A 13,420-nucleotide genomic window follows, 5' to 3' on the forward strand; every position below is an offset into this window, starting at 1 on the left:
GTGATTAGGGTGTACCTGGCAGCTATGAAGTCTTTTAGGAAATCAGACTCACCATTTGTGCTCACGGATGGGCCTCGGAAAGGGTTGTCCCACTTCCTCTGCCACCATTTCCAGATGGATCAAACAGACAGTGGTTCAGGCCTATTCCATCAAGGGTCAGGTTCCTCCTTTCCCTGTCAAGGCACATTCTATTAGGGCCCTCAGTGCCTACTGGGCCTTCCGTCATCAGGCGTGACGCAGTTTGCAAGGCGGCCACCTAATTGGTGCACACTTTCACAAAGTTCTATCAAGTGGATGCTTCCTTTGGCCACAAAGTTTTGCAGGCTGCTGTTTAGAAGATCTGGTCCTCTTTGAGGGTGTATTGTTCTTTTCAGGAGGGCTCTGGTTGTTTTGGTTGAGCTCCTGTTTTGGTTGATCTCCTGTTTACCTGGTTGGTTAAAGTTTAGCCTTGGGAATTTATTTTTCACTGTTCCCACCCCTCCAGTTTAACACTGCTTTGGGACGTCCCAATGGTTAATATCAGGAGCTGTGTCCGTCAATGAACGAAAGAGAAAAACTGAATTTTTGTAAAATCTTACCTGTAAAATTCCTTTCTCTGAGTCCTCCGACAGTCGCCGCCTCTTCATATTCGTCACTAAGCTTTTAGCATATCCCACCACCAGGGGGTGGTCCCCTCAGTCAATACCTCCCTGCTTCCTGCATTTCCAACTCGGTTTCAGTAGCATAGCAGTAGAGTACATAAACAAACCCCAAAAGAGGGGCGGGGGCGGCGACTGTCGGAGGACTCAGAGAAAGGAATTTTACAGGTAAGATTTTACAAAAATTCCGTTTTCCCTTACGTCCTCCGACAGTCGCCGCCTCTTCATATTCGTCACTAATGGGGACGTCCCATAGCAGTGTAGACATGAGGGGTGGGAAAAAAGCAGCCGCGCCTAAAGCAACGCAGTACCCACATCAGAGAAAGGAACCTTACCAAAGTAAGAGAACCAACTGGGCAACAGGAAAACGTGCTCAACAGGAGCAACAACCCAGGAAAGAACAAGTAACCTAGGGGTAAAAACACCCCAACAGCCAAGGGCCCAAACAAGGGACCCTAAGGCACTGCCGCACTAAGAACTTTACGGCCAAAGGAAGCATCTGCCGATGCCTGAACATCCACTTTGTAAAATTTTGAGAAGGTGTGAACGGACGACCAAGTCGCCGCCTTACACACCTGGGCCACAGAAGCCTGATGACGATAGGCCCAAGACGTACTCAGAGACCTGGTAGAGTGCGCCTTCACAGGAAAAGGAGGAACCTTCCCCTTCAAAGCATAGGCTTGCACAATCGTCTGCCTGATCCATTTGGCGATGGTCGCAGCCGACGCCACCATGCCCTTCCGAGGTCCCTCAGGAAGGACAAAGAGAATCCGACTTGCGAAAGGATTTAGTCGATGACAGGCAAACCCTGATCGCCCTAACAACAACATCCAAGGAATGCAACACCACCTCCTTCGGATGCTTAGGCTTCGCGCAAAGCGAAGGCAGAACAATATCCTCATTGAGGTGAAATTCCGAAATCCTCTTCGGAAGAAAAGACGGGTTAGGTCGCAAGACCACCTTATCCAAGTGAATCACCAAATACGGAGATTTGCAGGACAAGGCCGCCAGCTCCGACACTCTGCGAGCCGAAGTGATCGCCACCAAGAAGGCAACCTTCTTGGACAACAAGGACAACGAGATCTCCCTAATTTTTTCAAAAGGAGCATGTTGCAACACGGACAGAACAAGGTTCAAATCCCATGGAGGCAAAGGTTCCCTCCTAGGAGGGACCAAATGTCGCACCCCTTGAACAAAGGTGCTAACCAAAGAGTTAGACGCCACAGGGCGTTGAAAGAGAACGGCCAGTGCAGAAATCTGACCCTTAATCGTGGCCAACGCCAAACGCTGGTCCACGCCCGTTTGAAGGAAAGCCAACACTCTCGACACAGAGTACAAGCGAGGGGAATACCCCCTGGACTCACACCAGGCAAAGTAAGCCTTCCAAGTACGGTAGTAAATCTTCCCCGAAGAGGCCTTCATAGCCTTGATCAAAGTGGGAATGACCTCAGGGGAAAGACCCCTATCCTTCAGGACCCGGCTTTCAACAGCCAGGCCGTTAAAGCCAGCGACTGTAAAGCAGGATGGAATATCGGTCCTTGGGACAGGAGATCTTCTTGAAGCGGCAGACGCCACGGAGCGTCGCCTGCCAGATTCACGAGGTCTGCGTACCAAGACCGGCGAGGCCAGTCCGGTGCCACCAGAATCACCGCGTGCGGTTCCGAGGCCAACCTGCGAAGGAGCCTGGACAGCAGCTGAATCGGTGGAAAGGCATACATCAGACGATACTGATGCCAGGGCGCCACTAACGCGTCTGCCCGAGGATCGCGCGTCCTTGCCAGGAACCTTTCCACCTTGTTGTTTAGATGAGACGCGAACAGATCCACATCTGGGGACCCCCACTTCGCGCACAACATCTGGAAGACATCCGGGTGAAGGGACCATTCTCCCTGGTCCAGAGTCTGGCGGCTCAGATAATCCGCCTGCCAGTTCTCCACTCCCGGAATGTGAACTGCAGATATCGCCGGGACGTGCGTCTCGGCCCAAGACAGAATGTCGGCTACTTTCCGAGCCGCTCGGGCACTCCTGGTGCCCCCTTGGTGGTTGATGTAGGCCACCGCTGTGGCATTGTCCATCTGCACCCGAACTGGACGGCCCTGAAGCCTGTCCGTCCAACGCAGTAGACAGAGATTTATCGCTCGCAATTCCAGAATGTTGATCGGAAGGGAGGATTCCTCCTTCGACCAAGTACCCTGGGCGGACAGAACGCCCAGAACACCACCCCAGCCCAACAGGCTGGCGTCCGTGGTGATCACCGTCCACGACAAAGGACGAAAGGACTTGCCCCCCACACCGCCGGGGACTGGAGCCACCACAAAAGACCCCTGCGGGTGAGACGGCTCAACGGCAGCCGCAGATCGAGATTGCGGACGCTCGTCCCACTTGGCCAGGACCTCCGCCTGAAGCTCCCGTGTGTGAAACTGGGCGAAGGGAATCGCCTCGAAGGCCGAAACCATCAATCCCAGACACCTCATACACATCCGGAGGGACGAGCACTGATTGTCCCTGAGGGACCTGACTTCGCACTGAAGTGTCCGAAGCTTGTCTTCCGGCAGGAAGACCTTCGCTTGAACAGAGTCCAGAATCATCCCCAGGTAGGGAAGACGAACCGACGGACACAACGTTGACTTTGGAAAATTTATCGTCCAACCGAATTCCTGTAGAGTCTGCATCGTGATGGACAGGTCGTTCACCAGGCCCTGACTGGTCGCGGACCGAATCAGGATATCGTCCAGATACCCCAGGACAGAAATGCCCTGGGCCCTCAATAAGGCCAGAACCGGCGCAAGCACCTTGGTGAAAACCCGCAGAGCCGAAGTGAGACCAAAAGGGCAACGCCACGAATTGATATTGATCCTCCGCAATGGCAAATCGAAGGTACCTCTGGTGACCCTCGAAAATGGGGATGTGAAGGTATGCATCCTTCAAGTCGATGGAGGCCATGAATTCCCCCGGAACCAGGGCAGCCACCACTGATCGCAGGGATTCCATGCGGAACTTGCGAACCCGCACAAAGTGGTTCAGAGCTTTTAGGTCCAGAATCGGACGTACCTTGCCCTCCTTTCTGGGCACAGTGAACAGATTGGAATAGAACCCCCGAAATCTGTGCCGATGAGGCACCGGAACCACCACTCCCTGGGCCCGCAGGTCCCGCACCGCCAGGTGCAGATCCTGCAAGCGCTCCGGAGTCAGCTGAAGGTTTGAGGGGAAAAATCTGCCCGCCGGCCGAGAGAGAAACTCGATCTTGTATCCAGATCGAACGATTTCCTGAACCCATCTGTCCCGAATGCGGTCCAGCCAGGGTTGAAGAAAACCAAGCAAACGTCCCCCCACCCCAGAACCGAGTGAGGGTGTCCCTTCAGGCCGCATTGTTATGGGCAGCGGACCTGGACTGGCCGGACTTCTGCTTACCCGTCCACGGCTTCTTCTGGGAGCCTTGGCCCTTGAAGGGCTTGCCCTTATAGTGCGACCGAAAGGCACGAAAGGACCCCTGAGAGGGCCTAAACGAGGCATTCTTCTTACCACGAACAAACTTATTCTTGTGAGTTTGGGGCAAGAGAGTGCTCTTACCCTTTATCAGAGTATCCAAAGATTCGCCAAAAAGGCGAGATCCCGCGTAGGGCAAATTAGCTAAAGTCTTGCGGGAAGATTGGTCAACAGACCAACACTTCAGCCATATCAGGCGACGGTTCAAGACCGCCACACTAGAAAGACGCGCAGCCAAAGGGACCATATCTAAGTCCGCATCACACAAATACATGACACCCTGATGAATTTGATCCACCATAGCCAAAGTTGTCGGCGGGGCAGAGTCAGCCACCAGGGTGCGCCTGAGCACCTGCGTCCAATCCGCAATGGCTTGGGCTGCCATAATGGAAGCAAAAATAGGCTTCAGCATAGAACCAGCAACCGTATAAGCATGACGGGCCAGAGACTCCAATCTCCTGTCCGTCGGGTCCCGGAAAACCGGGGTATCCTCAGCAGGAATCGCAGTGGATTTATTCAAAATCGCCACCGCGTGATCTACTTGAGGCGGCACACACCAACGCTCGTCAGTGGTGGGAGTAAATGGATAACGCAGCTTGAACCTACACGGCACAGCGAAAGGCTTCATTAAATTGCGCCATTGCTCATCAACAGCGCGCTGAAATTCCGTAGAGCAAGGAAAAACCTGCGATGTTTTGCGCTTTCTTTGCGTCCCATAAGAGGACATCAAAACTGGAGGACATGGTTCATCCTGTAAATGCAGCGTTTGCTTGATAGAAGCAACCAACTCATCCATGAGTGCAAGCTCTTCAGACGAGCCAGGGGAAGAATTATCAACCCCTTCCACCTCAGCCTCCCCTTCAGACCCCACAAGGTCTAGAGATGAGTGAGACCCTGAGAAGGGTACTCCAGCCATAGCAGCCCCATCGCCCTCTGAATCAGAGGAAATAGACACTCTGGGCCGTTTTGTGGATCGATCAGCCACCAGCATCTGCACTTGAGCAGCTAAGTTTGCCACAATAGTGGCCAGATCAGCCCCCTCGGGGGAAGCAGCAGCCCCTTGGCCCCCCACCAAGGTGGGAGGAAACTTGCATTCCTGAGAATCCATGCCCCAGCAATATTAGGAATAAAGGAGTACTGCCCCTTTAAGATCGCGGCGAGCATAGCCCACTGCACCCACTGAATACACCGACCCCTACAGGGACAAGAAACTGGGCAAGGAATACAGGAAAAAAGGGAAGATAAAAACCTGAAGAGAGCACACAGGCTGCTGCCACTGATCGCTGTCCCAGAGCAAAAGGAAGTGATGCAAGACTGACCGCCCCTATGAAGCCTATGCAAGGCTACACAAACATGGCTGCTTGGCTGAGGATTCTATGGGCAAACAGAAAATGGCGCCGACATGTGGCCTGATCGATCGCCGCCAAAATGGCGGCGTTTGGCGCCAAAACGCCGAGCATTACCACACAGGCCCAGCCACCATGATTTTGCTGCAAAAGAATGGCGGGTCGCCGCAGCGATCGCCGCACAACATGCCCAAAATCTGACTGCCTCCTGCTGACACCCAGCAGAGCGGGAGAGCCCCCCCCCCTTCACAGCCCACACACAGGCAGCAGGTCCACACAGGAACTGACAGGGAGCACAGCAGCCACACAGACATGCAGGGTCACACAGTCCCAGACTGACACCCAAATAGACAGGTCCCCACATAGAGTCACACTTACCAGTCTGGATGGCATGGGGAAGCCTGCTCCAGCAACCAAACCGCTGCACTGAGGACAGGGAGTGTTGCAAGCATGACGCAGTGGAACTGCGGTGCGAAACCGCAATGGCGTCCAGTGAGGTAGCCACCTCACCGATAGCATCCCTGCAGCGAACAGGGATGGGTCGTTCAATGTGCCAGGGCAAAACCTAAGCTGAACGCTCGATGGCAGGCTGGGAAGCCCCTGGCCCTGAGCCCTGGGAACCAGGGTGGCCAGACTGAGACCCAGCTCCGCACGATCATCTTCATCAGAAGAAGCTAACTAACGCTGAAATGAACAGGTAAGTAAAAGAAAGAGAAAAAAAACTCCAAATAAAATCAAAAAGAGAAAAGAAGCTGAGACTAAGAGCCCCAGCACAGGAACAGCCAGCCTACTCCTGAGCTAGGCATTAGAAACTGAGTTGGAAATGCAGGAAGCAGGGAGGTATTGACTGAGGGGACCACCCCCTGGGGGTGGGATATGCTAAAAGCTTAGTGACGAATATGTAGAGGCGGCGACTGTCGGAGGACGTAAGAGAAATGGGATTTTTGACTTTCCGTAAAATACATTTCTCTGACGTTCATTGACAGACACAGCACCCACCCCTCTGTGGAGCTGTAATTCTTTTGACACTGCTTGTAACAAAACAGAGTAGCTATAGCAGAGAGAGGAGTATACCCCCTGGGACTGCCCATAGGCGTAGCCAGTCTTTTTTCTACTGCCCCCCTACTCCTGTAGGGGGCAGTATAATCCAATGGTTAAGATGATCAGGAGCTTTGTCAGTCAATGAGCATCAGAGAAATGGATTGTACAGGAAGTCAAAAATAAAAAAAATTTCCCCATTAAATAGGGGACAAAAAGTCCCCCAATGATTTTACGTGACAGGTTCTCTTTAGAGAGACACGCATGTCTCCTCTGTGCTCCACTAAATGTTTTGCAGTGCAGATTATCGTATATTACAAAACATTCCTTCCAGGCTAAGCTAGCTGGGGATACCGAGAGGCTGTCCCTGAAGTGACATCACTTTCCGGGTCACAGCAAGGAGTGGAGAGCGGATGTGTGTCCGCTCTTCTCCAACACCCGGCACCCGCCATGTTGGCCCCCGGGCCTGCAGATGGGCAAGCGGAAACAGTTAAACATGGCAGGGGGTGCGTGCCGGTACCGGAGTTGTTTTTGAGCAATTGGGCAGCAGTGAAGTGCAATGCAGCTGCAGGAGTCTGCCTGTCAGTTTTACACACAATCACTGTGGCTGCAGCCACCGGATTGTTTGTCAGATCTGTACGATGGACCTGGCAGCCAAAGGGTAATTCTTTTGGTTCTTGGCTCTTAAACTGAAAAACTAGAAACAAATGATATGGTGGTACAGTAAAACCTTGGTTTACGAGCATTTTGAAAGACTAGCAAAGCTTTTTTTTAAATGTTGCCTTGGTTTGCGAGCGCTGTCTTGATATCCAAGCAGTAGTATTAATGTAAAAAAAAAAAAGAAGAATGACACTAAAAATGTTAAAGTGTTTGTTAACCCACACTGCTATGTGACTTTAATCCCCTGTTTCCCAATGCTAGCTGCTCCTGTCACTGTGTTTTATAAAAAAAAAAAAAAAATGCTGGCTTTACCCGATTTCAGAGCGCTGCTCGGCCGTCACGTGACCCGCTGCCTCTCTCTTCTCCCCGCCTGACAGCTGCAGCGGGCGGAGCGTCAGGAGGGGAGGAGGAGAGAGCTATCCGGTCACGTGACGGCCGAGCGGCGCTCTGAAATCGGGTAAAGCCAGCATTTTTTTTAATAAAACACAGTGACAGGAGCAGCTAGCATTGGGAAACGAAGAGGATTATGTAAGATAATAAAAGATTTTTCAGCATTAGAAGGGGAGGGGGCGGGCACCTGACACAGGAGCAGAAAGGGAGGGGGAGGAGGACAGGGGAAGACAGAGGACAGTGCAGGGCTGCGGATAACAGAGACATGTACGCTGACTACGGAGTCGAGTCTCAGCAGCCATGATTAACCCTGGTCAGTGTACAGTGGGGGAGGGCAGAAACTGGCAGGATCAGCCAGGTTTTTCTTTTTAGGTGATATGGGGTGCCAAATTACACACAGTATAAAGTACACTTTATACTGTATTTTGTATTGCCGTAATCATTTTTATAGGAATAAATGGTTGCAGAACGAATAATCCGAGTTTCCATTATTTCTTATGGAGAAATTTGCTTTGATATAAGAGTGCTTTGGATTACAAGCATGCTTCCGTAACGAATTATGCTCATAAGGTATTACTGTATATTATACACAATGAAAAACTGCTCTAGCTAGGGGGGAAAAAAAAAAAAAAAACTGGGAATGTGGGTCTCAGCAAATAAGATGTAAAATCCAGCATCTGCGAAAAAGTATCCTTCCATAAATGTAATCCCTGGAAGCTCAGCTTTAGAGCAGCACAAACACATATGCTTGTTATAGATGTTTAATGTGTAAACATCACACACATACCTTGACTATCTGTAGATCAGACAACGCTCTCACAGAGTAGTCGGGACAGTAAAAGCCAGTGTCTGGAGACTCATTCTGCTCATGGCCACTGGATGGAGAGTTAGGACCTAAAATGTGGATAATGAAAAGTCAGCCTGAATATGAAAGACACATTTAGAATTAAAGTAGCTCCAGGCCCAGTAAGGGACCCCTTTTGTACTACTCTCACTTAAAAGGCATGGACTCAATGCAGCAACTCCATAATAAGTAAATGCTCCATTCTCAAATTTTAGACTTTCCTTCCCAATCTCAACCTGCACTTTGCCCTGGAAACAAAGAAGACAAAATGAATACAGTGAACTGAAGAATAAAGCTTACTGAATGCCATCCCTCAAAGTATTCACCTGTAGAATAAGTATGAAATAGTCCACAGGTTGGCTGCGCAGGTACAGATAATGTTCAGGGGCAAACCGTTCACTGTCATCAAATTTCACCTCGTGTGTGACTCCTGGGAGTTTGAGCAAGTGCAAGAGTGCCTTCTCTGACATCCGAGAGGAACTGAAGAGCTCCACTTCTGTCAAGCAAACACAGAAAAGCATGTTATAAAATATTTATATCTAAACGACAGGATTACAGTTGGTTTTTAACTGATTTGCACAGATTACAGTTCACAATAAGGGGTAGAAAAAAATCAAGTGATTTATCTTGGTCCGATTGTTCTACATCTCAAAAAGGCATTTTCTCTACCGTTTATTGAAAGACGCAGCTCCATATTCTTCTTGACCATTGGGTTATGCTGCCCCCTACAGGAGTAGGACACTATGCAAAAATCTTTACCACGCCTATGGGGCAGTCCCTGCAGGCATACACTCACACTCTGCTATAGGCTTCAGTTTGCTTCTGCCTAGTTTAGGAGTAGGACCTAGTTCCCAGCTGGGACTTTGGTCTTCGCTTGCTTTTTTTATTTTAAAGGGAAAGCCAGGTATTGAAGGATAGGTCTTTTTGATTCAGTGATGCCTACACGGTTGAAGGCCAGAAAGTCTACTTCCAGGAAGATCTATCATCATACATCTCATGGTGTGAATCGCTAAAGGTCCATCCTCGCCTTTTTTCGGTGGCTAGGATTTTGACCTCTCTTCAAAAAAGGGGGTTGAACAGCAGTTGGCTTTGGGCACTATCAAAGGCCAAGTGTCGGCTTTGGCTGTGTTTTTCCAATGTCCCTTTAGCTACGCATGCCTTGATTCGCACTTTTATTTAAGGGGTTCGCCATATGGCTCCTCCGAAGCGATCCCCGCTAACTCCATGGGATCTTAATTTGGTATGGTCTGTCTTTCAAAAAACTCCTTTTGAGAACATTAGGGAGATTCCTCTGCTTACACTGTCTCAGAAGGTTGCCTTTTTAGTGGCTATTACTTCTGCCCGCAGAGTATCTGAATTGGTGGCGCTGTCCTGCCGTTCACATTATCTGGTGGTTCACAGTGATAAAGTGGTACTTCGACCTAATCAGTCATTTCTTCCTAAGGTGATTTCTGATTTCCATCTAAATGAAGACATTGTGCTGCCTTCACTCTGTCCTAAGCCCAAGCATCCCAAGGAAATTGCTTTGCATTCTTTGGATGTGATTTGGGCAATAAGGATTTGCCTGGCGGCTACTCAATCTTTAAGGAAATCAGACTATCTTTGTCCTCACCGAAGGACCTCAAAAGGGATTGGCTGTGTCTGCTGCGACCATATCCAGATGGATCAGCCAGACGGTGGTACAGGCTTATTCACTGAAGAGTCAGGTTCCTCCTTTGCCTTTTAAGGTGCATTCTACTAGGGCGCTGAGTGCATCTTGGGCTTTTCGCCATCAGGCGTCAGTAATGCAAGTTTGCAAGGCCGCAACTTGGTAGTCTGTGCAAACATTCACAAAATTATACAAAGTAGATGTGTTGGCATCCTCGGATGCTTCTTTTGGCCACAAGGTTTTGCAGGCTGCTGTTTAAAAGCAATTTGTCTCTTTGAGGGTGTATGTGGTTTCTAGGTGAGCTCCAGTTGAGCTCCCTGTTACCTGGTTGGCTAAGTTTAGCCTTTGGGGAGTTACGTTCTTTTCTGCGTTGTTTTTCCCTCCTCTCATGCAAATCCTGCTTTGGGACGTCCCAATGGTCAAGAAAAATATGGAGCTGCGTCTTTCAATGAATAGAGAAAACTGGATTTTTGACTTACCATAAAATCCTTTTCTCTGAAGTTCATTGACAGATGCAGCACCCACCCCTAATTATGAGTGGGATGGGTTTTTTTTTTCTTCTAAACACTGCTTGCAACAAAACTGAAACCTATAGCAGAGTGTGTGGGTTATGCCTGCAGGGACTGCCCCATAGGTGTGGTAAAGATTTTTCCTGCATAGTGTCCTACTCCTGTAGGGGGCAGCATAACCCAATGGTCAAGAAGAATGTGGAGCTGCATCTCTCAATGAACTTCAGAGAAAAGGATTTTACGGTAAGTCAAAAATCCAGTTTTTACAGGAGTGTGCAGACTTTATATATCCTCTGTACATTATTTTTGTCCTCGCACATTCTGCAGGCATTTTTCAGTGAAAGTGGATTGCAGCCATATTACTACTCTTGACCTTTGAAAAAGGGGGTATATTTCAAAACCTTGCACAAAAAAATTAAATTTCAGGACAAACGGAAAAGTATTATGGACAGTACTCAACTAGGTTACTAAAAAAAGGCAAATTCCTTTTCAGCCCTATGCATGAAAGAACACACACAATTCATGTGTGGTTTTACAAGCTGTACTATTAATCATTATTGAAGTGAGCCGTTTCTAGAAACAAGAAGCAACATTTATTTTAAATGAAAAAAAAATAAATAAATAATTCTACAGAACTTTATGGCTTTAATATGTGGGAAACAATGTGAAAGACACAAAGGAGTAAGCAGGCCCCAAAACGAACAGCAAAAGGACTCAACACAAGGCAAAAAGGCACCGACTTCCAGTTCTCTGATCTAATCACAAATAAAACTAATATACAGTTGCCATAGACCTACGCAGCAAGAAAAGCACACCTTGGGTTCACAGCAATGGAGCATGCCTCCCTCCCATGCTTTCAAAGGGATACTTTTTTTTTAAAAACAGCAAAACTAAAATCCACAGAAGCTGACATAAATAAATCCCTGGTAAATATACAAAAAGTACAAATTAAATAGTTAAAAGTGGTTCTAAAGGCTCAAGGTTTTTTACCTTCATGGATTATATCGATGAAGGTAAAAAACCTTCTGTGTGCAGCAGCCCACCAGCCAACCCTAATACTTACCTGAGCCCCATCGCGATCCAGCCATGTGTGCACAGAGCCTCGGCTCTTCAGGGACTTTTCACTTCTCATTGGCTGAGGCAGCAGCCATTGGCTCCCACTGCTGTCATTTACAGCTATTAAACCAATGAGGAAAGAGAAGGGGCAGGGCCAGGCTACGGCTCTGTGTAAACAGACACGCAGAGCAGGGCCTCTGGAGCAAACCTGCTTGGGTGTCCCCGCAGCAAGCTGCTTGTTTTGGGGGCACCCAGCAGGATGGAGGGGCTGGGAGTGCTGGCGGGGGACCTGCACAGAGCGAGTACGACACGTTTTGTTATTTTTAAAAAAAATCAAACAAAAAAAAAAACTTGACTTCCAGAAGATTTACCCCCCTTCATGACCAGGCCATTTTTTTGGGATATGGCACTGCGTTACTTTAACAGATAATTGCGTGGTGATGCAACGCTTTTTTCCCCACAAAGAGATTTCTTTTAGTGGTATTTGAGTGGCTACAGGACAATTCTGAATTTCCCTGAGTGGCTGTAATTGGTGCCAAAGGTGCTTCAACAAAGTATTGAGCAAAGCCTGTGAAGACTTCTGTACATGTGATTTTTTTTTTTTTCATTTGTATTTTTTTAATAAATTAGCCAAAGATTTCCAACAAACTTCTTTCACGCTGTCATTATGGGGGTATTGTTTGTAGAATTTTGAGCAAAATATTGAATTGAACCCATTTTGGAATAAGCCTGTAACATAATGTGGAAAAATTGAAGCGCTGTGAATACTTTCTGGATGCACTGCATATACAGGCGCAATTCAGAAAATTAGAATATCGCCAAAAAGTAAATTATTTTCAGTAATTCAATTCAAAAAGTGAAACTCATATTATATAGATTCATTACACACAGAATTATATATTTCAAGCATTTTTTTTTCTTTTAAATTTGATGATTATGGCTTACAGCTAGTGAAAACCCAAAATTCAGTATCACGGAAAATTATTACATAAGCCCAATAAAAAAAAAAAAAAAAAAACTTTTAATACAGAAATGTTGGCTTACTGAAAAGTATGTCTATGTACTGTATAGTATTCACTCAATACTTGGTTGGGGATCCTTTTGCATAAATTACTGCATCAATGCGGTGCGGCATGGAGGTGATCAGCCTGTGGCACTGCCGAAGTGTTATGGTTATGTCCCAGGTTGCTTTGATAGCGGCCGTCAGCTGGTCTGCATTGTTGGGTCTGGTGTCTCTCATCTTCTTCTCGACAATACCCCACAGATTCTGGGGGTTTAGATCAAGCGAGTTTGCTGGCCAATCAAGCACAGTGATACCATGATCATTAACCCAGGTCTTGGTACTTTTGGCAGTGTTGGCAGGTGCCAAGTCCTGCTGGAGAATGAAATCCGCATCTCCACAAATCTTGTCAGCAGAGGGAAGCATGAAGTGCTCTAGAATTTCCTGGTAGAGGGCTGAGCTGACTTTGGACTTGATAAAAAAACTGTGGACCAACACCAGCAGATGACATGGCTTCCCTAAATCATTACTGCCCATGGAAACTTTACACTGGACCTCATGCAGCTTGGATTTTGTGCCTCTCCACTCTTCCTCCAGACTCTAGGACCTTGATTTCCAAATGAAATGCAAAATTAACTTGCTTTCGAGAAGAGAACTTTGGACCACTGAGCAACAGTCCAGTCCTTTTTCTCCTTAGCCCAGATAAGACACTTCTGACATTGTCTCTGGTTCAGGAGTAGCTTGATACAAGCAATGCGACAGTTGTTGCCCATGTTCTGGATAGGTCTGTGTGGTGGCTTCACAA

The 13,420-nt window shown here is 48.0% G+C and overlaps 1 protein-coding gene across 1 annotated transcript in view; it reads right to left on the reverse strand.

Annotated features, from left to right (window-relative positions):
- CNNM3 (cyclin and CBS domain divalent metal cation transport mediator 3) overlaps window positions 1–13,420 on the reverse strand; it is a 44,080-nt gene that overhangs the window by 21,634 nt on the left and 9,026 nt on the right. Inside the window, exons 4-6 of the mRNA XM_082254551.1 lie at window positions 8,729–8,898; window positions 8,554–8,650; window positions 8,346–8,452 (exon numbers count right to left, since the gene is read on the reverse strand). Of these exons, the coding sequence (XP_082110677.1) occupies window positions 8,346–8,452; window positions 8,554–8,650; window positions 8,729–8,898 (374 nt within the window). The remainder of the gene's footprint in view (window positions 1–8,345; window positions 8,453–8,553; window positions 8,651–8,728; window positions 8,899–13,420) is intronic.

The sequence above is a fragment of the Pelophylax lessonae genome (genome assembly GCF_965119305.1).
Source record: "Pelophylax lessonae genome assembly, chromosome: 4".
Taxonomy (NCBI): domain Eukaryota; kingdom Metazoa; phylum Chordata; class Amphibia; order Anura; family Ranidae; genus Pelophylax; species Pelophylax lessonae.